Consider the following 23,855-nt stretch of genomic DNA (forward strand, 5'->3'; position numbering starts at 1 on the left):
TGGAGAATGTGGATAGGGAGACATTTTTCTCCCTCTTTCATAATACTAGAACCCAATGGGATCATCCCATGAAGCTGATTGGTGGGAGATTCAGGACAGATGAAAGGAAGAACTTCTTTGCACAGCACATAGATAGACTATGGAATTTGTGACCTCAAGATGTAGTGATGGCCACCAATTTGGATGGCTTTAAAAGGGGTTAGACAAATTCCTGGAGGAGAAGGCTCTCAATGGCTGCTAGTCCTGATGGCTACATGATACCTCAGTCTCAGAGGCAGGATGCCTCTACACACTAGTTGCTGGGGAACATGGGTGGGAGGGTGCTGTGGCCTCCCGTGGACAGCTGGTTGGCCACTGTGTGAACGGAATGCTGGACTAGATGGACCTTGGTCTGATCCAGCATCAGGGCTCTTATGTTTTTATGCTCTGACAGCGAGATTGATGGGAATATTGTACCTCGGTCTTAAACCACAGATGCTGTGATTGTGTAGAAGGATTTGGCGCTGCTGTGGCTTCCAACCCATGGAGGTACATGTCGTACCTCCACCACCAATCACCAGCAATCACATTGGCCTGTTGTCTGATCCAGAAGTTGTTCACGGGTGTGAGTTTTAAGTGTGAGAAGGGGAATTGGCTCCTTGGAGGAAGCCCCTTTCTCTCTGGGCCTCCTTGACACACAGGAGAAGCCAAATCACTTTGACCCTGTGGCTCAGACTGGATTCTGATTTGATTCGTCCATTCATCATGCTGCTCCTCAGTAAATGAGTTTCCAGGGAGTCTTTCAGTGTCTTAAAAGGGCATTCAGTACCATATAACACACTGCTGGAAATATCCAAAAAATACTGTAAGCCGTAAATAACAACCAAACATACGAACAGCAGAAGCAATAAAACAGTTGGGTTTAAATCCATCAGAGCGATGAAACCCTCTTTGGCATCATAGAAACCAGCTCAGGCCGCTGGAATGGCCAAGGAAGTGAAGAGATCTTTGCTGCGCACTGCAAGCATGTCTTCCTGGAGAAAAGCATTCCACAGGTGGAGTGCCAAGCATGAAATGACCTTTCCTCCAGTCACCATCAGGGACTCAGAGAAGACCTCTGGTACTGGTACACAGGAACATCGGAAGCTGCCTTAGACGGAGTCAGATCATCAGTCCATCTAACCCAGTATTGTTGACACTGACTGGCAGCTGCAGCTCTCCAGGGTTTCAGGCAGGAGTTTTTCCAGCCCATCCTGGAGATGCTGGGGATTGCACCTGGGGCCTTCTCAGCACAAAGCTGGGGTTGTACCGCTGAGGGCCCCTCCCCTGAAACGAACGTGAGCTTAATGTTCAGGCAGGCATGTGCGGGAGAAGGCAGTCCTTCCTATGGTGCAAGATGCACCAAAGAGCAGATGCAAGACGTTCTTGTGTTTTTGATGCTTTGCATTTGTAAAGGGGAATTTGATGGGGGAAAGTGCACTGCTTTGAGATGCCTGGAAGGCGTAGAGGGCACACTAGTGAGGAAGCTAGATGAGAACATTATTGTCTCTCTTAAATGAGAACAGAACAGTGACAAGAAAGACCTGACTCTAGGGATGTATGAAAGTCACTTACCTTTTCGAAGGGTGACATTCGCGGTGGGGGGGAGGTGCTCCGTCCCTCCCCCCGAAATTCTCTCTGGCCAGCTCCGCTCCATAGAGATTCCGCAGAGCCGCCAGCCGGGGCTGCCCGCAGCCGGACATCTGGCCACTGGGTAGCCTGCAGGGATGCAAATGGCAGCTGCTGTAGCCACCGCCATTTGCATTCCCTTAGTTAAGCTGTGATAGGCTACGTATTTACGTAGCCTATCACGGCTTCCGCAGGGACACAAATGGCGTCCCTGCGTTAGCCATGATAGGCTACGTAAATACTTATGTAGCCTATCTCGGCTATATGGAAGAAGCGAATGGCGGCCGCAGATGCGGCCAGCATTCACAAGTCAGCACGGACGGCAGCAGGTAGGTGCTCCGTTCCAGGCCCATTTCGCAGGGCGGGGGGGCGTCATTCTGCCACGGATTTCGGGGGGCCGAATGCACTGGCATTTGGCCTCACCGAGATCTGTGGCGGAATTCTCTGACATCCCTACCTGACTCCATCCAGATACAAGTGCCACCTAGTGACTGTACTGTATAATGACACTATCCATCTACACACACACTGGCTCAATTTCCACCTCAGCCTTTCCCAAGCTGGTGCTCTCCAGATGGCCTGGACTTCAACTCTCATAGGCCCAAGCCAACGTGGCCAAGGGTTAGGAATGCTGGATGTTGTAGTCCAAAACATTTGGAAAGCACCAGGTTGGTGAAAGCTGGCCTGCAGTGACGTTCCAGCGTCTTGAGCAGGGTTTTTTCCCTCCAGGTTCTACCTGGAGATGCAAAGGATTAAACCTGGAAACCAAGAATCCAGGACCTTTTGCACACAAAGCATGTGCACTACCACTGAGCCACGTTTGGCTGATTCTGCTTTGGCATACTCCCAGTGCACAGTTAACCAGTTCTTGCAGTCATTAGAATCTCTGCAGATGTTCAGTAAAACCTCTGCTCCAATAGGCCCCTTGAATTCAGTGGGGTTATTTCTGAGTAAACCTGCTTAAAATTGCACTGTGTGGCAAACGTGTAAATAACCACTTTTTTGGTTATCTGCGGTGAAGAAGACAATGGGGTAATGAGACTGAGGACATTTTTTATTTTTTGGCAAACTGGAAGCGAGTGGGCTCTTTTTGTCTCTGAGGCTGGCAAAGTGCCGTAATGTAAATGGTGTTGTCACGCAGCCGTAAGGCTTGCTTGGTGATGGTCAGCTGACACTTTTCCTACTATATCTCATAAGCTGGTTGCAAGGATAACCCTGGTGAAAGTAATATTTATTTATTATTTATTTATTGCATTTATATCCCGCCTTTTTTCCTCTTGCAAGGAGCCCAAGGTGGCTTACGTTCTCCTCCTCCTCTATTTTATCCTCACAACAACCCTGTGAGGTGGGTTGGGCTGAGAGTCTATGACTGGCCCAAAGTCATCCAGTGAGCTTCCACAGCAGAGTGGGGACTAGAACCCGGATCTCCCGGCTTCCAGTCCAACACTCTCACTACTACACCATGCTGGATCCTGTAATACATAGTGTTCTGAACCAAGTACACAGTGTTCTTTATCGTGGCAGCAGCTTATGACCACTATTTGCCAACCTGGTATCCTCCAAATGTGTTGCACTACAAATCCCATCATCCCCAACTAGCATGGCCAGATTGACATAGGCTGGCTTGTATCATATGGTGGAAGTGTTCTTGTTCATGGGGAAGCCGGCAGAAGTAACGAGTCCTTAAAGCAAGCAATGGGTGTGTGGGGTTATGACTCATATTTGCACAGTGCTTTTGCCCAAAGCCTTGCACAACCGCCATGTGTCTTCCAAAAGAGGAAGCTCTTGCAATTTCCCTGAATATCCCTTTGAATGTGAGGGGGGAGTGCGCTTGCGTCCGTGCGTGGCTGAAGTTTTCTACAGAGTCTGTGGTTTTCCATCACGGCCTCTAATATCTTGCAGTGCGTTGAACTCTCTCCACAAAACAGCTCTGTTTGTGTGAGAGAGAAAAAAAGAAATACGTTCTTGGGCAGTCTTCTCAGTTTATTCCATGATGTGTCAACACCATGTTTGTAAAACACAGAAGAAAATTAACTGGCAGCACATTTGAATTGCTGGCTGTAAACTGCTGCGCCAGAGTTAGACTGAGCTTCTTCTGAAACATGCTTCATCCTTCTCTTCTTTTAAACCCACTTTGCCTCCTTTTCTAGCCCACCCTTAATTCACTTTACCTCGACCTCTTCTACATCCAACTCTCCCAAGGTGAAATGTCCATCCAGGTCATTGCCATGTTCTCTACAGTGCCCACCTCTGTTGGATGCAAAATGTTCTCAAAGCAAACGAGGCAGAGTTGAGCCTCTCTGCTCCCCCGTCTCTTTGAGTCTTCCCCTCCCTTCTCGTAGTAAGACAGAACCGCCTGTCCGAGTGTGTATGCAGAGGGAGGGCCTGGCCATCGCTTGATACGACGTTGCCTTATTGAGTCGGAACATTGGTTTTAATGCTGTGGAGCACTAAGCCAAATTTAGCTTGTTCGCAACGTAAATTTGACCCTTTTAGAGTTTTGTAGCTGCTATGGAGTACTAAAAGGGTTACGTTTAACTTGAAGACAAGCTAAATATAACCCTTGTAGTGCTATGGAGCAGTTTGCTGCTGAATTTGGGTGACATGCTGCCAATTTGGGGGGATTTTTTTCTGGGGTGTGTGTGTGCTTGGGGTTGCAGCCCATACTGTATGGGTGTGAAAATGGCCTCCTGACCTCCCGCAGTTGCCCACCCACAATCAAGCCCATTCTGGCTGGTGCCTCTCAGGGATGGGTCTTTCCCATAACTGCTAGCTGAGACCCAGATTTTAACTAGGGATGCTGGGGTTGAACCTAGGACCCTCTGCAGGCAAAGCAGGGGCTCTGCCACTGACCTACAGCCACACTAGTAAGACGAGGGAGAGGGCCTTCTCTGTGGTGGCCCCCACTCTGTGGAACTCCCTCCGTAGGGAACTCTGCCATGCCCCCTGTTTAATGAGCTTCTGCCATGCATTAAAAACATGGTTGTTCAGGCAGGCATTTGGGTTGGGTTAGGGTATTTTTAGAAATATGATGTTTTTAATGTAGAATTTTATTGTTTTAAACTGATTCTAATATTGTACACTGCCCAGAGTGGTTGGGTGACCAACCAGATGGGCGATTAATAAATTAAATGCATACACACACACACACACACACACACACACACGTACTGCTCATGATCTGAGCTAATATTTTGACATGTGCTTTTAGAACATTGTCTAAATGCGGCAGCCAGGTTGATATCAGGGACTAGATGGTCTGAACATATTACACCGATTCCGGCCCACTTGCACTGTCAGCCTGTATGGTCCCAAGCCCGATTCAAGGTGCTGCTTTTAACCTATAAAGCCTTACATGGCTTGAGACCACAATACCTGATGGAGCGCCTCTCCTGGTATGAACCTGCCCGTAAAGTATGTTCATCACCTGAGGCCCCCCTCCAGGTGCCTCCTCCGAGGAAGGCTCAGAGGGTGACAACAAAGGAGAAGGCCTTCTCGGAGGTGGCTCCCCAATTATGGAATGATGCCTTTTGTGCCTTTAAGTTATATCCTGCCTTTACACTAAAAATATTGCTCAAGGCAGCTAACAATACAATACAGAAAAAACAACAAACATTAAAACTCATCCATTAAAAACACATCTCATAAAACACAAATAGAAGCGCATCAAGAAGAAAGAAACGACAGCCCCCACCAGATGCAAAACCCAGTTGATCAACAAGTCAGTTTGAATGCCAAAAGCCTGCTTGAATAAAGATGCCTTTGCCTGCTGGCTGAAGAGTAACAGTGATCGAGTGAGCAGAGCCTGGGAACGGCCCAGGAGCAGAAGCAGGCTTGTCCCTCTGATCAGGAATTTTTGCGGGTGGAGGCAGAACATTTAGAATGATCTCCTAATGAGGCCTGGCTGGTGCGAACACTGTGATCTTTTTGGTGCCAGGTTAAGACTACGGATGGATGGACTCACCCCAGCCCGCCTCGTGTGCCGCTCGCCGGACCCCTGCTGGCTGCCCGACTCTGCTCACTTACAGACCGTGTACACTTGTAATTGTGCGTAAGTGGGCTGCTTTATGGCCACCATTTGTGTAAAAGGGCCCTTTATGAAAAAGGCCAAGCCGCCATTTTGTGGCTCGGTGAGGGAGTGGGGATCCCCACCCTTCCCTGACCAGGTGCATGCTGAGTCAGGCAAGCGTGGGGATCTGCAGACTGGCATCCAGGGGCTAAGCTGGCAAGAAATTGCTGGGCCTCAAGCTCCAACCAGATACCCACAACATCCCTAGTTAAAACCTTTCTCTTTTCTCAGGCATTTGGCAGCATATGATGAGCTTTAATCAGGTCCTGAACTTGTCTTGTGGTTATGGTTGGTTGCTTTAAAAAAAAGGTAAAGGTGTCCCCAGCCAGTCGTGTCCGACTCTAGGGGGTGGCGCTCATCTCCGTTTCTAAGCCGAAGAGCCAGCGCTGTCCGAAGACGCGTCCGTGGTCATGTGGCCGGCGTGACTGAACACCGAGGTGCACGGAACGCTGTCACCTTTCCCGCCGAGGCGGCGCCTATGTATCTACTTGCAATGTCTTGCTTTCGAACTGCTAGGTTGGCAGAAGCTGGGACTGAAGACAGGAGCTCACTCCGTCACGCAGGACTCGGGTCTCAAACTGCTGTCCTGCTGACCTTCCGGAGTTGTTTTAGACATAGGCTGTCTCAACATGCAGTGTCGGTGTGTTTTTATGTAAATGGCTTTTAAATTTGGGCACTGTATTTTTAACGGTTTTTAATCTTTGTAAACTGCCCAGAGAGCTTCAGCTATGGGGTGGTATAGAAAGGTAATAAATAATAATAATTGCCGAGCCTCTGATCATCTCTCAGCATGCAAGGCCAGCCCTGGTTCGTGGGGTGCTGCCTTGCTCTGCTCCCTCGCAAAACACCTAAGAGGTGTTCCTTCCTTTCAGATCCTTTTTCAAATTGCAACTTTTTTGTAAAGTCTTTGCTTAACCCGCCAGCCTCGGCTACAGTTAGAGTGTGCGTTTTGCTCTCATTGGCTCTTTGTGGGCCCCGCTCCACCTCACAGACACACTCTTCTCTCTCTCTCTCTCTCTCTCTCTCTCTCGTTCTTTCACCCGGCGTCTTGGGTCAGGGACTGATTTAATCTTACGCTCTAAAGCAGCCTTCCCCACCCTGGCGCCCTCCAGATGTGTTGGACAGTGGTGCAGTGGTAAATGCTGAAGGGGGGGTGCTCCTCGTGATGGGCCTCACAGCCCCCCCCCCAGTTAAAAAAATGCAGCCACTGTGTTGATCCACAATTCCAGCTCTTTTCACCTCCCGCAGGAGCAGCTCTTTTGTAAAGCTAACTGGGCCTCATTCAAGACCAAGACAGGCCCAAAATACTTTGCATTACAACAGGGAGCAGGATGATGATGTGAGAATTGCAGCTGAGCTCAGAAGGAACAGGGAAGTCTGAGTGGGTGGCAGAGGACACCAGCATTCCTGATAATGAAAAAGGGCTGGCACTGCGTCCCTGGGAGCCCAGCCTCCACTGCACCACCGCGGTAGTTGTAGTCCAGAGGTCTGCTATAAAGCGCCAATTGGCAGTGTTGCATAAATAACTGATAAAAATGTTTCCTTCCACTCTGTGCTTTGTTGGCACTGCAGGTCTTGGGGTTGTGGTGGACAGCTCAATGACGATGTCAACCCGCTGTGCAGCCGCTGTAAAAAAGGCGAACTCCATGTTAGGCATAAATAGAAAAGGAATGGAGAATAAACCTGCCAATATCATACTGCCCCTATACAAATCTATGGTGCGACCACACTTGGAATACTGTGTCCGGTTCTGGTCACCACACCTAAAAAAGATATTGTAGAGCTGGAAAAAGTGCAGGAAAGGGCAACTAGAATCATAGAATAGTAGGGTTGGAAGGGGCCTACAAGACCATCGAGTCCAACCCCCTGCTCAGTGCAGGAATCCAAGTCAGAGCATCCCTGACAGATGGCTGTCCAGCCTCGTCTTGAACGCCTCCAGTGTGGGAGAGCCCACCACCTCCCCAGGTCATTGGTTCCATCGTCATATCGCTCTAAGGGTCAGGACATTTTCCTGATGTTCAGCCGGAATCTGGCTTCCTGTAACTTGAGTCCATGATTCCGTGTCCTGCACTCTGGGATGATCGAGAAGAGATCTTGGCCTTCCTCTCTGTGACAACCTTTCAAAGACTTGAAGAGCGCTATCATCTCTTCCCTCAGTCTTCTCTTCTCAAGGCTAAACATGCCCAGTTCTTTCAGTCTCTCCTCATAGGGCTTTGTTTCCAGTCCCCTGATCATCTTCATTGCCCTCCTCTGAACCCTCTCCAGCTTGTCTGCATCCTTCTTAAAGGGTGGTGCCCAGAACTGGACACAGTACTCCAGATGAGGCCTAACCAGTGCTGAGTAGAGGGGAACTAGTACTTCACGAGATTTGGAAGCTATGCTTCTATTAATGCAGCCCAAAATGGCATTTGCCTTTTTTGCAGCTACATCACATTGTTGGCTTATATTCAGTTTGTGACCTACAACAGTTCCAAGATTCTTCTCACTTGTAGTGTTATTGAGCCACATATCCCCCATCTTGTAACTGTGCATTTGGTTTCTTTTTCCTAGGTGCAGAACTTGGCATTTATCCCTATTCAATTTCATTCTGTTGTTTTCTGCCCAGCGCTCCAGCCTATCAAGATTACTTTGAATTCTGTTTCTGTCTTCCAGGGTATTAGCTATCCCGCCCAATTTTGTGTCATCTGCAAATTTGATCAGCATTCCTTGCACCTCCTCCTCCAAGTCATTAATACAAATGTTGAAGAGCACTGGGCCCAGGACTGAGCCCTGCGGTACCCCACTCGTTACCTCTCCCCAGTTTGAGAAGGTCCCATTGATAAGCACTCTTTGAGTCCGATTCTGTAGCCAACTGTGGATCCACTGGATCGTTGTTTCATCTAGCCCACTTTGAGCTAGTTTGCTCATCAGGATATCATGGGGCACTTTGTCAAAAGCTTTGCTGAAGTCGAGGTCTATGATGTCCACAGCATTCCCATGGTCCACAAGGGAGGTGACCTGATCAAAACATGAGATCAGATTCGTCTGGCAGGATTTGTTCTTGACAAATCCATGCTGGCTTCAAGGAATCACTGCCTTGTTTTCAATGTGCTTACAGATGGATCGCTTTATAATCTGCTCCAGAATTTTCCCAGGGATTGATGTCAGACTGACTGGACTGTAGTTCCCAGGTTCCTCCTTTTTGCCCTTTTTGAAGATAGGGACAACATTAGCCCTCCTCCAGTCATCTGGCACGTCACCCGTCCTCCATGGTTTCTCAAAGAGAATAGACAGTGGTCCTGATAGTTCTTCTGCCAGTTCCTTTATCACTCTGGGGTGCAGTTCATCTGGCTCTGGAGATTTGAACTCATTCAAAGTAATTAGGTGTTCCTTACCCATATGCCTATCGACACCAAGCTGCAATCCTGCTCCTTCAGCCTGTACTTTGCCTTTGCCAGGAGACCCCATTTTACAAGAAGACTGAGCCAAAGTAGGAAATGAGCCCCTCTGCCTTTTCTTTGTCATCTGTTATCGTTTTGCCATCCTTATTTAATAGTTGAACCACCGTTTCCTTCCTCTGCCTTTTACTGTGCATGTAGCTGAAGAAAGCCTTTTTGTTGCTTTTAGCATCTCTCGCTAACCTCAGCTCGTTTTCAGCTTTAGCCTTCCTGACGCCATCGCTACAATTCTGTGCTACCTGCCTGTACTCTTCCTTTGTAGCTTGGCCTTCCTTCCACTTCCTATATGTGTCCTTTTTTGTTTTCAGGTAATCTCTAAGCTTTTTGTGAAGCCATATTGGCTTCTTCTGTTGTCTTCTGCCTTTTTTTTTTGTTGGAATTGTTTGTAATTGTGCCTTGAATTTCCTTTTTTAAAAACTCCCACCCATCTTGGACTCCTTTTCACATTAGAGTCGCTTGCCATGGGACGTTACTGATCATTGTTCTGAGTTTATTAAAATCAGCTTTCCTAAAATCCAGGGTACATGTTTGGCTACACTTGGCTTTTGCTTCCTTTAGAACCATGTACTCAAGTATGATATGATCACTTTCCCCCAGAGTTCCCGTAACTGCTTTTTTATCCAATACGTCATCTCTGTTGGTTAGGATCCAGGCAAGGATAGTCGATCCTCTAGTTCCTTCCTCTACTTTCTGTAGGAGGAAATTATCAGTAACACAAGTCAGGAATCTCTTGGAGGGGCCATGCTTTGCAGAACATGGGGCTGGAGCATCTCCCCTCTGAGGGAAGGTTACAGCAGCTGGGATTGTTTAGCTTGGGAAAAAGGAGGGTGAGGGGAGATGTGATAGAGATCTACAAAATTATGCATCGTGTGGAGAATGTGGATAGGGAGACATTTTTCTCCCTCTCTCAAAAGACTACCAATACCAGTGGGGTCCTCCTATGAAGCTGATTGGTGGGAGATTCAGGACAGACAAAAGGAAGGGCTTCTTCGCACAGCGCAGAGTTAGACTATGTAATTTGCTACCCCAGGAAGTAGTGATGGCTTTAAAAGGGAGTAGGACAAATTCCTGGAGGAGAAGGCTATCAATGGCTACTAGTCCTGATGGCTATGTGCTCCCTCCAGTACCAGAGGCGGTGAGCCTATGTACACCAGTTCCTGGGGAACATGGGTGGGAGGGCGCCATTGCACCCTTGTCCTGCTTGTGGGGTCCCGATCGACAGCTGGTTGGCCACTGTGAACAGAATGCTGGACTAGATAGACCCTTGGTGTGATCCAGCACAGCTCTTATGTTCTTATGTAGGTCCTTTCCTTGGGCCATTCTCCCTTTGGGGATAATTATTTACCGCTACTCAGAGGGCACAATCCTATGTAGGGAGGTGGCTGCCTCTGAACCCGTAGGCGACCACCTGTCGAGTGCACGGTGGGAGGGGCATGGAGGGGATTGTCTCCTCCATGCTCCAACCACCCTGCCTTTGCAGCTGAACAGCCAATTTTGGCTGTCTAGCTACAGGATGTCGGAGCACAGGGTGGGGAGGCTGCACAACACATAGGAATTGTCGTACCAGCACTCCGCACCCCCGGGACTGGCCCCTTTTGCCCCACTTTGCACTGCTCTTAGGGGCGCAGAGCCCAGGGACGATCCACGCCACCTAGGAGGCAGCAGGGGCGGGAGCTCCCTGGGAACTGACCTTGGAGCAGGGCTCCGAGGTCGGTTGCCGAAAACCGACCCATCCTGTGGCCATCTAGCCACTGACTAGCGGCCATAGGATTGCACTCTAAGGTGCTCTTTGGGTGTGCTTCCCAACCAGCCCTTGGCAACTGAAGTTGTATTAGGGGCATGGGAGGTGGGGGCACCGATTCGTGCTGCATCTCCCGTGTGGGGTTGCCAGCTTTGTTCATGTTCTTGCTCCTGTGCCAGAATTTCTTTTACTTTTCTTTAAATGGGGCAATGCTGCTCTTACAAGGCTGGTTTCCTGGGACCCCATTTTGTGAATAGCTTTATTCTTAGCAGCCTGTTTTAAATGGGGGAGGCCTGCTGATATTGGTTCATTCATCGCATTTGTATCTCGTCCTTTCTCCAAGGGGTCTGGGGCAGTGTATGTAGGGTTCTCCTCACAACAGCCCTGTGAGGTAGGTTAGGCTAAGAGTCAGCCAAAGCTCAGGGCAACGTTCATAACTGAATGAGGATCTGCAGCTGTGTTTCTCCCCCCTCCCCTGCAGACAAAAATAAAAATCCCAAATTCTGTCCACTACACCACACTGTCTTTCTTGCTTGCTTTGAGCTTCTACCAAGATCTGGGTATGACTAGTAGAATCTAAGGAAACCGTATGGTACTGCATAGTGATGACCATCAATATGGATGGCTTTAAAAGGGTTTTGGACAAATTCCTGGAGGAGAAGGCTATCAGTGCAGTGGCTACTAACCCTGATGGCTATGTGCTCCCTCCAGTACCAGAGACGGTGAACCTATGTATACCAGTTGCTGGGGATCATGGGTAGGAGGGTGCTGTTGCACTCATGCCCTGCTTGTGGGTTCCTGGTCGACAGCTGGTTGGCCGCTGTATGAACAGAATCCTGGACTAGATGGACCCTGGGGATGATCCAGCAGGGCTCTTCCTGCGTTCCTATGTACTGATCTGCTCTATTTTCTATTCTGTTTCAGGAAGATGTCTGACGGTTTTTCGGTAAGTGCCTTGTTTCTTAAGGGGTGGCACTTTTTTAATGCCAAATTTTAAAAGGGATTGATTTTTGTTGTTGTAACATGAAGTGGGAGCATGGATTGGTCAAGCTGTCCTGGACGGCATTCCAGTACCCTGGCTGATGAAGAGCGCTCTGTTAATGATGTCTCATAAAGATGTCTCGTCTTGGGGAAACGAGAAAGCACCATCCATAATTCCAGCCAAGAAGTGGCTACCGCCTGGGGCAGTGCAAATGTGTGGGGCGGGGCGGGGGGAGGAATGACTGCATGTTACTGATGTTGCTTTGTTTCTCCCTCAGCTCTCCGATGCCCTGTCAGGGTCCAACAACCCTAACCCAAACGCACAGCCTGCCACATGGGGAAATCAGCCTGGCGCATTTCCAGGTTATCCAGCCGGATTCTCAGGCCTGTACCCTGGAGCCCCGGCCACTGTCCCAGGAGGCCCAGCAGGAGCCCCGGGTGCATTCCCGGGAGGCCCAGCAGGAGCCCCAGGTGTGTTCCCGGGGGCCCCGACAGTGTTCCCGGGGGCCCCGGGCATGTTCCCGGGAGGCCCAGCAGGAGCCAGAGCATACCCCGGAGGCCCACCACTACCAGGCGGATTTCCCAGCGCCCCAGGGGTCATTCCACCAGGTGCATCGGGAATGTATCCTGCCCCTGGGCAGCCCCCAAGTGGCAGCGGAGCCCAGCCGACTGCACCACAGGGTGTGCCTGGATTTGGACCTCCCACTCCGTCTGGAGGCTCTTCAGCTCCCTTGGTGAGAAACGTGTGTGTGTGTGTGTGTGTGTGTGTGTGTGTGCGCGTGCGTGGGGGGACACACACACACACATGTATCATTGTTCCAGTTCCTTGGCTAGGAAGTGTAGAATTCCATAGAAGCAGCAAATCCTTTGGTTCACCAAATGATAACAGCTGGATTAATCCAGGAGTACTTGACAAACTTTGCAGAACACTTCACATAGCTCCATGTGCCTCTTAGCACCAGTCAGCAGCTCAAAGCTCTGCCGAGTTATATACGGGTTAAGCACAAATGTCCCACTTCTTAGGAATCTCTTTGAGGGCAGGCAAATCCTACCTATATGATGGAACATCCTGTGAAGTACGTACAAACTGGACAGAGATCGGTGTGGAGCAGGGGTTAGGAACCTCAGGCCTGTGGGCCAAATCCATCCCTCTGGGGCTCCTCAGACAGCCATGCCCCCTTTTCTTGACCACACCCCTTCTCCCTGAACATTTGGTGGTTTCCCAGCTGTTCTGCAGTCGTCGTTCCCCATTTTAAAAGGGTGAAAGGCCTTTCTTAAGGCTCAGCTACCGGCAGTAAGAGTTTTGCGCTAAAATATGCTGGTATTTTTGGCCCTGCTCCTTTTGCCTTTGGCTCTGCCCACCACTGGAATGCAGCCCCCAGGAGCTTCTCTGAAATTAAACCTGGCCCTCAGGCTGAAACAGGTTCCCCAACAGCATGGAGGATGCCTGGATCTGAGGCAAAGAGGCGCCAAGGAGAAGAAGGGGATTAGGGGAAAACCCCAGGGCCTTGTGATGGGGGGCAGGAAGGGCGGGGGATGGCAAGGGGGGGAGCCTGAGAAGATTGCATGACAGGGAGCCCAAACAGTCGGGGGGGGGGTTGAACTTACTGTATTAATTTGAGCGAGCCAGCTACAGTGTTGGCTCTGGCTCTGTCTTTTGTTCTGTTTTTCGTTTGTTTTAATCTCTTGCGTTCTCTTGCAGAGAGTTCCTTGTGACATACCCCTTCAGGCGGGATTTGTGCCACGCTTGCTAATAACCATTGTGGGAACAGTGAATTCGAGGCCAAACAAGTAAGACCGGGCCCGGGGCACACGGGGTGGGGCAGAGCAGGTGTTGATCCAGGGTCTTCAGCATTTGTTGCAGGGGGTTGCGTTTGTTGTGGGTTGGATCACAACTTGGCTGTTGGCCCAGCCTCCTGCCCCATGGCACCGTTCTTTCCCCCAGCCTTACATCTGGGAGTAAGGTGAAAGTAGGTACTGCTTGATGCTTGTTCTTCGGAGGTATCCCAGGGGAGGTCAAAGAATGGGCTGGCTAAACCGCACAAGGTTCCTGGACAGTTTCCAAAATGTCCAGTCTCCCTTCATAGATCTCAGGGTTTTTAAAGGTCCTTTTTGGCAGGACGCTGTTCCTTTTGCCAAAGTGTCACTTGTTGTTGTTGTTGAGTCGTTCAGTCATGTCCGACTCTTCTTGACCCCATGGACCATAGCACGCCAGGCCTTCCTGTCCTGTGCTCTCTCCTGGAGTGTGCTCAAGTCCATATTCACCGCATCGGTGATGCTATCCAGCCATCTCATCCTCTGCCGTCCCCTTCTCCTTTTGCCTTCAATCTTTCCCAGCATCAGGGTCTTTCCCAGGGACTTTTCTCTTCGCATTAGGTGGCCAAAATATTTGAGCTTCAGCTTCAGCATCTGTCCTTCCAATGAGCAGTCACGGTTCATTTCCTTTAGGATTGACTGATTTGACCTCCTTGCAATCCAGGGGACTCGTAAGAGTCCTCTCCGGCACCACAGTTCGAAAGCATCAATTCTTCGGCGCTCAGCCTTCCTTATAGTCCAGCTCTCACAGCCATACGTTACTACTGGGAAAACCATAGCTTTGATTATACGAACCTTTGTCGGCAAGGTGATGTCTCTGCTTCTTACTATGCTGTCTAGGTTTGCCATAGCTTTCCTCCCAAGGAGCAAGCGTCTTTTAATTTCATGGCTACAGTCACCGTCTGCGGTGATCTTGGAACCCAAGAAAATAAAATCTGTTACTGCGTCCATTTCTTCTCCTTCTGTATGCCAGGAAGTGATGGGGCCAGATGCCATGATCTTAGTTTTTTTAATGTTGAGTTTCAAACCAGCTTTTGCACTCTTCTCTTTCACCCTCAACAAGAGGCTTTTTAGATCCCTTCGCTTTCTGCCGTTAGGGTGGTATCGTCTGCATATCTGAGGTTGTTGATAATTCTCCTGGCAATCTTAATTCCGACCTGTGATTCAGCCAACCCGGTGTTTCTCATGATGTACTCTGCATATAAATTAAATAAGCAGGGCGACAATATGCAGCCTTGTTGTACTCCTTTGCCAATTTTGAACCACTCGGTTGTTCCATGTCTGGTTCTTACTGTTGCTTCTTGACCCTCATACAGGTTTCTCAGGAGACAGGTAAGGTGGTCTGGTACTCCCATCACTTTAAGAATTTGCCAGGGTTTGTTGTGATCCACACAATCAAAGGCTTTAGCGTAGTCAATGAAGCAGAAATAGACGTTTTTCTGGAATTCGCTTGCTTTCTCCATGATCCAGCGAATGTTGGCAATTTGATCTTTAGTTCCTCTGCCTCTTCGAAACGCAGCTTGTACTTCCGGTAGTTCTCGGTTCGCATACTGCTGAAGCCTAGCTTGTAGGATTTTGAGCATCACCTTGCTGGCATGTGAAATGAGCGCAATTGTACGGTAGTTTGAACACTCTTTGGCATTGCCCTTCTTTGGAATTGGAATGTAAACTGACCTTTTCCAGTCTTGTGGCCGCTGTTGAGTATTCCAAATTTGTTGGCATATTGAGTGCAGCACTTCAACAGCATCATCCTTTAGGATTTTAAATAGCTCAGCTGGAATACTGTCATCTCCGCTAGCTTTGTTGTTACTAATGCTTCCTAAGGCCCACTTGACTTCACTCTCGAGGATGTCCAGCTCAAGTTCAGTGACCGCACTATCATGGCTATCAGGGACATTCAGATCTTTCCTGTATAGTTCTTCTGTGTATTCTTTTCACCTCTTCTTAATCTCATCTGCTTCTGTTAGGTCCCTGCCTTCTTTGTCCTTTATCATGCCCATCTTTGCATAAAACGTTCCCTTGAGATCTCCAATTTTCTTGAAGAGATCTCTAGTCTTTCCCATTCTGTTGTTTTCCTCGATTTCTTTGCATTGTTCATTTAAGAAGGCCTTCTTGTTTCTCCTTGCTATTCTCTGGAACTCTGCATTCAGTTGGATATATCTTCCCCTTTCTCCCTTGCTTTTCGCTTCCCTTCTTTCCTCAGCTACTTGTAAAGCCTCATCAGACAGCCACTTGGCTTTCTTGCATTTCTTTTTCTTTGGGATGGATTTCGTTGCTGCCTCCTGAACAATGTTACGGACGTCCCTCCATAGTTCCTCAGGCTCTCTGTCAGGTCTAATCCCTGAAATCTATTCCTCACCTCCACTGTATATTCATCAGGGATATGATTTAGGTCATACCTGAATGGTTTAGTGGTTTTCCCTACGTTCTTCAATTTAAGCTGAAATTTTGCAAGAAGCAGCTCATGATCTGAGCCACAGTCAGCTCCAGGTCTTGTTTTTACTGACTGTATAGAGCTTCTCCATCTTTGGCTGCAAAGGAGATAATCAATCTGATTTCAATATCGACCATCTGGTGATGTCCATGTGTAGAGTCGCCTCTTGTGCTGTTGGAAAAGAGTGTTTGCTATGATCAGCGTGTTCTCTTGGCAAAACTCTATTAGCCTTTGTCCTGCTTCATTTTGTACACCAAGGCCATGCTTGCCTGTTATCCCAGTGATTTCTTGACTTCCTGCTTTGGCATTCCAATCCCCTATGATGAAGAGGACATCTTTTTTGGGTGTTAGTTCTAGAAGGAGTTGTAGGTCTTCATAGAACCGATCAACCTCAGCTTCTTCGGCCTTAGTGTTTGGGGCATAGACTTGAATGACTGTGATGTTGAATGGTTTGCCTTGGATTCGTACTGAGATCATTCTATCGTTTTTGAGATTGTACCCCAGTACTGCTTTTCCCACCCTTTTATTGACTATGAGTGCTACTCCATTTCTTCTAAGGGATTCTTGCCCACAGTAGTAGATATAATGGTCACCTGAATTAAATTCGCCCATGCTTGTCCATTTTAGTTCGCTGATTCCCAAGATGTCGATGTTCAATCTTGCCATCTCATGTTTGACCACCTCCAGCTTACCTTGATTCATTGATCTGACATTCCAGGTTCCTAAACGATATTGTTCTTTACAGCATTGGATTTTCTTTTCACCACCAGACACATCCACAGCTGAGTGTCCTTTCGGCTTTGGCCCAGCCGCTTCACTCTTTCTGGCGCTACTTGGAAATACCCTCTGCTCTTCCCCCGTAGTATATTGGACACCTTCCGACCTGAGGGGCTCATCTTCCGGCGTCATCTCTTTTAGCCTTGTGATACGTTCCATGGGGTTTTCTTGGCAAGAATACCGGAGTGGGTTGCCATTTCCTTCTCCGGTGGACCACATTTTGTCAGAACTCTCTGCCATGACCTGTCCGTCTTGGGTGGCCCTTCACGGCATAGCTTATGGCTTCACTGAGTTACGCAAGCCCCTTCGCCACAACAAGGCAGTGATCCATGAAGGGGAAAGTGTCCCTTACAGGCAACTTAAGTATCGCACCTGCGCCACCTGCTGCTGGTTAATGAAATAACCATACTCCAATACACGAATGCTTTCAGTGTTCATAATAGCTTCCTTTCTCCCCCACAACTAGTAGAATTGAATAAAGCAAGCAGATCTATGCAGATTTTTAAAATGTACTTTATATTGAGAGCTAGTGTGGTGTAGTGGTTAGAGTGTCAGACTGGGGTTCAGGAGACTCAGGTTCCAGTTCCTGCTCGGCCATGAATCTCACTGGGTGACTTTGGGCCAGTCACTGGCTCTCAGCCTAGCCTACCTCACAGGCTTGTTGTGAGGATAAAAATGGGGAGAAGGAGGCCTGCGTAAGCTGCCCTGGGTGATTTATTTATTTATTTATTTCATTTCTGTACCGCCCAATAGCCGAAGCTCTCTGGGCGGTTCACAAAAATTAAAACCAAACACACAATAAAACAATTAAAAATATATAGAACATGAAAGCCACAATATAACAATGCAACCACAATAAAACCTAGCAGCAGTACAGGAGTTTAAAATACAGATTTAAAACAGCAAAGATAAAAATTTAGAAAGCTAAAATGCTAAAATGCCTGGGAAAATTAAAAGGTCTTCACCTGGCGCCGAAAGGGGTACAATGTAGGCGCCAGGCGAACCTCACTAGGGAGCTCATTCCAGAGCCGGGGTGCCACAACAGAAAAAGCCCTCCTCCTAGTAGCCACCCGCCTCACTCCCTTTGGCAGGGGCTCACGGAGCAGGGCCGCTGATGATGATCTTAAGGTCCGGGCAGGCACATATGGGAGGAGGCGATCCTTCAGGTAACCTGGCCCCAAGCCGTTAAGGGCTTTGAATGTTAACACCAGCACTTGAATCGGGCCCGGAAATGGACTGGCAGCCAGTGCAGCTGGAAAAGTACTGGCGTAATATGAGCTCGCAGGACAGTCCCTGTTAACAATCTTGCTGCCCTATTTTGGACCAGGTGAAGTTTCCGGACCGTTTTCAAAGGCAGCCCCACGTATAACGCATTGCAGTAATCCAGACGAGAAGTTATCAGAACGTGGATAACTGTAGCTAGGCTATCTCTGTCCAGATAAGGGCGTAGTTGGTATACCAGCCTAAGCTGATAAAAAGTGCTCCGTGCCACTGAGTTCACCTGTGCCTCAAGTGACAGTTCTGGATCCAAGAGCACCCCCAAACTACGAACCTGATCCTTTAGGGGGAGTGCAACCCCCTCCAGAACAGGTTGAATATCACCTAGCCGGGCAGACGAACCACCCACTAACAGTGGTGGTCTTGTCTGGATTGAGTTTCAGTTTATTAGCCCTCATCCAGTCCATTACCATGCCCAGGCACTGGTTCAGAACAGCCACTGCCTCACCTGGGTTTGATAAGAAAGAGAGGTAGAGCTGGGTGTCATCCGCATATTGATGGCACCTCAGCCCACACCTCCGGATAACCTCCCCCAGTGGTTTCATGTAGATGTTAAACAGCATGGGGGATAAAATAGAGCCCTGTGGAACCCCATGGCACAGAGTAATAATCCCCCAGCACCACCTTCTGGAATTGGCCATCCAGGTAGGAGCGGAACCACTGTAGTGCAGTGCCTCCAACTCCTAACCCAGACAACCTATCCAGAAGGATACCATGGTTGATGGTATCGAAAGCCGCTGAGAGGTCCAGGAGAATCAACAGGGTCGCACTCCCCCTGTCCCTCTCCCGGCAGAGGTCATCCCACAGGGCGACCAAGGCATTTTCCGTTCCAAAACCAGGCCTGAAGCCTGATTGAAATGGATCTAGATAATCCGTTTCATTCAACAGTGCCTGGAGCTGTCCTACAACCACCCGCTCAAGCACCTTGCCTAGGAAGGGGATGTTGGCCACTGGCCTATAATTGTTAACATCCTCTGGGTCCAGGTTAGGCTTTTTCAGGAGTGGTCTAACTTGCAAGTGGTTCCTTGCAAGGGGGGAAAAGGTGGGATAAGTAATACAGTATTATTATATATTGTATTATAAATATTGTATTATAAAACAATAATCAGATTGCAGAACTAGGTGTACTTTTAGCACAGTTTCTTTTTATCCATGATCATTGGGGGTCCAGTGAGTTTTCTTTCTGGAATTACAAAATAACAGTGATGGAGATGTCGGAACACCCTAATGCACTTAATAACGATCTTAATCTAAATGATTCTCACTTCATGCTTTTTTAAAACTAAGTCAGATTTTGCAACATTCCTCTGGAACATCAGGCTATCTCCCTGCTCTTTGCAGATTTCAAGTGGACTTGAAGAAAGGCAATGACATTGCCTTCCACTTTAACCCCCGCTTCGATGAGGACAACAAGAAAGTGATTGTGTGCAACACCAAGGTCCAAAATGCCTGGGGGAAGGAAGAGCGGACAGCTCCCTGGTTCCCATTTGAGGCTGGCAAACCTTTCAAGGTAAAAATCATGGAAGGATTGGCTGCAATTCATTCATGTAAATATCGCAAGATCAGTTTGATCTTACCCAAGTCTAACATCTAAGGCAGTGGTGTGGAACCTAAGTGCAGGGGCTACATCCAGCCCTCCAGGGTTCCCCATATGGCTGTGCCCCCTTCCCCTGGCCCCGCCCCCTTTCCTAGACCACCTGCCATTTGCTGGTTCCCAGCTCTTGTTCAGTTTTCCCCCATTCTAAAAGGCTGAATGACTCTCCTAAGCCTTAGTTACAAGCAGTAAAAGCTTTAAGCTAAAACAAGCTGGTATTTTTGGCCCTTCCCCTTTTGCCTTCAGGCCCACCCACTACTGGAAGGGACCCCCCTGAAAGCTTCTCCAAAACGGGATGTGGCCGTTGGTTCTGCACCCCAGTCCAAGGGCTACGTACAGTTATGCGAGTGACGTCCACGCATTTAACAGGAGCTTGCTTGCTTGCTTGCTTATTTATTTATGTATTATTTCATTTCTATACCGCCCAATAGCCAAAGCTCTCTTCCCCTCCTCCCCCACGTGTTCCAGCGGGTCCCCCAATTCCCAGAACAGATTTGGGGGGTTATGGGGGGGGCTGCAGGAGGGAGGGGGGAATCCATTGTGCCAGTGTTGACTGTTACAGTGTAGGATGGAGACAACTGACTACAAGCAGGGTTTTGCTCGATGGCCTTGTAGGCCCCTTCCAGCCCTACTCTTCTAGGATTCTTAAGCCTGAGTCTACCAAAAATGCCCTTTCATTGTGTTTCATTTAAGCTGTGAAGCTCCCTGCTTCTTTCTGTTCAGCTCCTAGATTGAGGCAGTTCATATCTGCTACTTATTAACATCCATGGTTCCATCAGCAACATCTGGAGTTTAAAAATGTTGTGCGCTCTGGCCCAAGTGTTCCCTAGTAGTCTTAATAGCAAGAACAAAAAGGAGCCCTGTTGGCTCACACTAAAGGCTTATTCACTTCAGCATCCTGTTTCCCACAGTGGCCAACCAGATGTCCCTGGGAAGCCCAAAAGTGCATGTCTGTGTATGCGTATGTGCATGTGCATGCACTTTTCCTTTTCTTCTTTACAGTGTTCAGAGCACAGTAAGTGTGTATCTTCTTTGGCCTCAAATGTGCAGTTCCGAAGTCTGTCAACTCAGTACCTGTTTTCCACTTATCTGGTGCTGAATATTTATGCATCTAGTACTGAGCATGAAGGCTAACAACACTCTGCCCCATAAGTTATATCCTCTTCAACTAGTGCTGCAATTTGTGGGATTTAGTGTAAACATGTATATAGTAAAATCCCTAATCATGGCATCCTGTACCTGGAACTGTATTCACAACTGCAACTGACTTTTCCACATGCAAAAATTCCTATGAGAATTGATCTTGACATCAGAGAATAGAAAAAACAGTTTTGTGGTACCTTCAGGATTAACACATTTTATTACAGCATAAACTTTTGTGGATTAGAACCCACTTCATCAGATACATTTAGTGAGATGGGTGTAAAACGTATAAAAGTGGTATATAAATCTCTATTAATTACTTGTGTGTTAAAAAGTGGGGAAATGTAAAGGCTGAAGTAAAATGGCAATGTACAACGTACGTCCCAACCACATTCTACAGATGTGCTGGATATTCAACTCAACACATCTGGAGAACGCCATGTTGGTGAAGGCTGGTCTATGGTGATTCAAGTAGAGCTTTTAAAAGTTGCAAAATAATCCTTCACAGCAGCAGTAATTGCATCATCATCTCAGCTCCACTAAGGTGGAGTGAGCTCTAGTCTATGACAGTTCAGGCTATAATAAAATGTGTTAGCCTTTCAGGTGCCACTGGACTCTTTATTGTTATTGCCGCAACAGCCTAACACAGCTACAGCTCTGGAAACACATTACAGTGGAAGGCACCAGATGCTAGAAGTGTGCTAAAGCCGTCACCCTAAAGGTCCACGAAGAATTCAGGCATTGGGCTGTCTGTATCCACGACCTTCCCCCAGCCCCACAATTATTTTCAGTACTTTTAAAGTGTTTAATACCTGTCCTTTTTACAGATCCACATTCTGTGTGAACAGGATCATTTGAAGGTAGCCGTCAACGATGCTCACCTGTTGCAGTACAGCCATCGCATAAAAGAGCTGAACCAGATCACCATGCTGTCCATCATAGGCGACGTCACCCTCACCAGTGTCATACCGGCCATGATCTAACCCCTGCCTTCGGCAAACCAGCACTCTTTGCATTTAAAAAAAAGCTGCTTTTTTTCTTTTCTTTTTAAAAAGAGGTCTGATTGGATTAACTTTGTAAGGCAAAGATTAATAATAAAATGTAGGACCAGTTCCACTAAGGCAGGTTGTCATCTTATGGTTATGCACACAGTTATAAGCAGGAGTCCTGACCTTTTGGTAAATGTGCAGTTTAGCATCTCAAGCATCTTGGCTTTCATTTCTTTTTCTGGCAAGTTGCTAGCCCTTATGGTTGGGGTGTGAGCAATAAATGGAGAATTCTGATGCTGGATTTGGGATGGAGCTGTGCAGGAGTGCATGGTCAGGGTTTCTGTGCTATCCCTGTGCCCTGAAGAATTGAATTATGCAAACTCTAGAGGTACTTGCATGCAGAGAACTTTCATTTCTTTTGGTCCAAAACATCATTATATCTTCTAGCTCAGCCTTCCTCAACCTGGTGCCCTCCAGAAGTTTTGGACTACAACTCCAAGCATTCCTGACCATTGGCCATGCTGGCTGGGGCTGATGGGAAGCGAAGTCCAAAATCCGTGGAGGGCACAAGGTTGGGGAAGGTTGTTCTAGTCAAATATAGCAAGGAATGCAAGCATTGACAACTGATTGCTGAGAGGGTAGGAGGGGCCATAGCTCAGCATCTGTTTTGCACGCTGGAGATCCCAAACATTTCCAGCTTATTGACAGCATTTTTACCCCATGCTTCAGCCAAACCAGGCTCCCAGAGTTCAGTTTCCTGATGAAAGATCCGTACAAGCTAGTGGCCATTCACAAGTTGAAAGTCATGCAATTTTAGATCCCTGCCCTGATGGCTCTCTTGTTGGCCCTACTTGGGGTATTATCACCTCTTCTCAGTCACTGAAATTGACCAGTTATCTTGCATAGCAATAGAAGAGTGAGGGTAGAGAGGGCGGCACCTTCTTCGATCAACAAGGGCAAGTTATGAGCCTTATGTATTCAACTGGGGAAGCAGAGGCTGGATTCAAGTGTGACATGAATCCAGGGGATGCCATCCAAGAAGCCAGTGTTGTTTAAGCCCCACTAAAGCTGTAGCAAATACTAAGCCCACTGCAGTGGTTGGAGGCACAGGATTGGGGCATGGTCTTGGAACAGAAACTGGATAGCCCTTGTTCCTCTGAGACTAGGGCGACCAGTGCAATGATAGAAACCAGTAGGCCCCTAACCATTTGAGTGCAACTGTCCTTTTATGTGATTTGGTTTGAGTAGTTCTTTCAAATCAATTTAGCTTCTCACCTTTGTAGCTCAGTCATATGCACCACTGTTTTGGCATTTCCTCTAGACCACCACTCTTTTCCTGGACTCTTGCTCCCTCCTCCCATAGGCCCTGCTCCCCCAGCTCCTCTGAAGGAGCGTAGCCCATGACCACCAGAGACCCTTCCGTGCCTCCACTCAAGCTGAGTTGTCCTGCTACTGCAATCAACAACTGACAGCCACTAAACATCCTTAGCACAAGTGAAGGCAATTATGACTACATATTAGCCTTCCCAAACAACTCCATCATCTGGGGACAGGTAGGGAAAAGGGGGAAAGCAGCAGCAGTGGCAGGCAGAAATAGTTGGATACAACAGGAGGTTTTAAGGACATTCCCTCTATGGGTGAAAAAGGAAAGTGTGCAAAATGTATACAGTGAGACAAAGATTCAGTGCCTGGCTGTACTGAAATGGTATAACTAATGCACAAGATGTAGATTACATGGTTCACTGGTCAGAGCTGCACCACTGTTTACGAAATAGGATCAAGTTTATATAAATTAAGTCAGCCTTTTTTTCTTGCCGATTTAAATCCTGATTGAAATAATTAAGGGAGGTAGATGGGGAAAGTTTTTTTTAAAAAATTCTATTTTCCAAAACAAAATTAAACAAACTGACAGTAAAAGAGAAAAAAACATAGGGAAATATATTTAAGAAC

General features: G+C 47.9%; 1 protein-coding gene across 6 annotated transcripts in view; it reads left to right on the forward strand.

The window, feature by feature from the left end:
• The window catches only part of LGALS3 (galectin 3), a 35,881-nt gene extending 12,175 nt beyond the window's left edge, over positions 1 to 23,706 (forward strand). For 3 of the 6 annotated variants that reach the window (XM_084835249.1, XM_084835229.1, XM_084835220.1), the window contains exons 2-6: positions 11,819 to 11,840; positions 12,154 to 12,609; positions 13,578 to 13,666; positions 19,521 to 19,689; positions 21,744 to 23,706. In XM_084835249.1, coding sequence (XP_084691375.1) covers positions 11,823 to 11,840; positions 12,154 to 12,609; positions 13,578 to 13,666; positions 19,521 to 19,689; positions 21,744 to 21,899 — 888 coding nt within the window. In that variant the 5' untranslated portion in view covers positions 11,819 to 11,822 and the 3' untranslated portion in view covers positions 21,900 to 23,706. Of the gene's footprint in view, positions 1 to 5,584; positions 5,699 to 11,818; positions 11,841 to 12,153; positions 12,610 to 13,577; positions 13,667 to 19,520; positions 19,690 to 21,743 lie in introns of all 6 variants that reach the window. The other 3 variants (XM_084835210.1, XM_084835200.1, XM_084835238.1) reach the window with 2 other exon arrangements.
• The last annotated feature ends 149 nt before the right edge of the window (positions 23,707 to 23,855 follow it).

This window comes from Heloderma suspectum, chromosome 1 (genome assembly GCF_057233095.1).
Source record: "Heloderma suspectum isolate Gila_16-S chromosome 1, 16-S_ref, whole genome shotgun sequence".
Taxonomy (NCBI): domain Eukaryota; kingdom Metazoa; phylum Chordata; class Lepidosauria; order Squamata; family Helodermatidae; genus Heloderma; species Heloderma suspectum.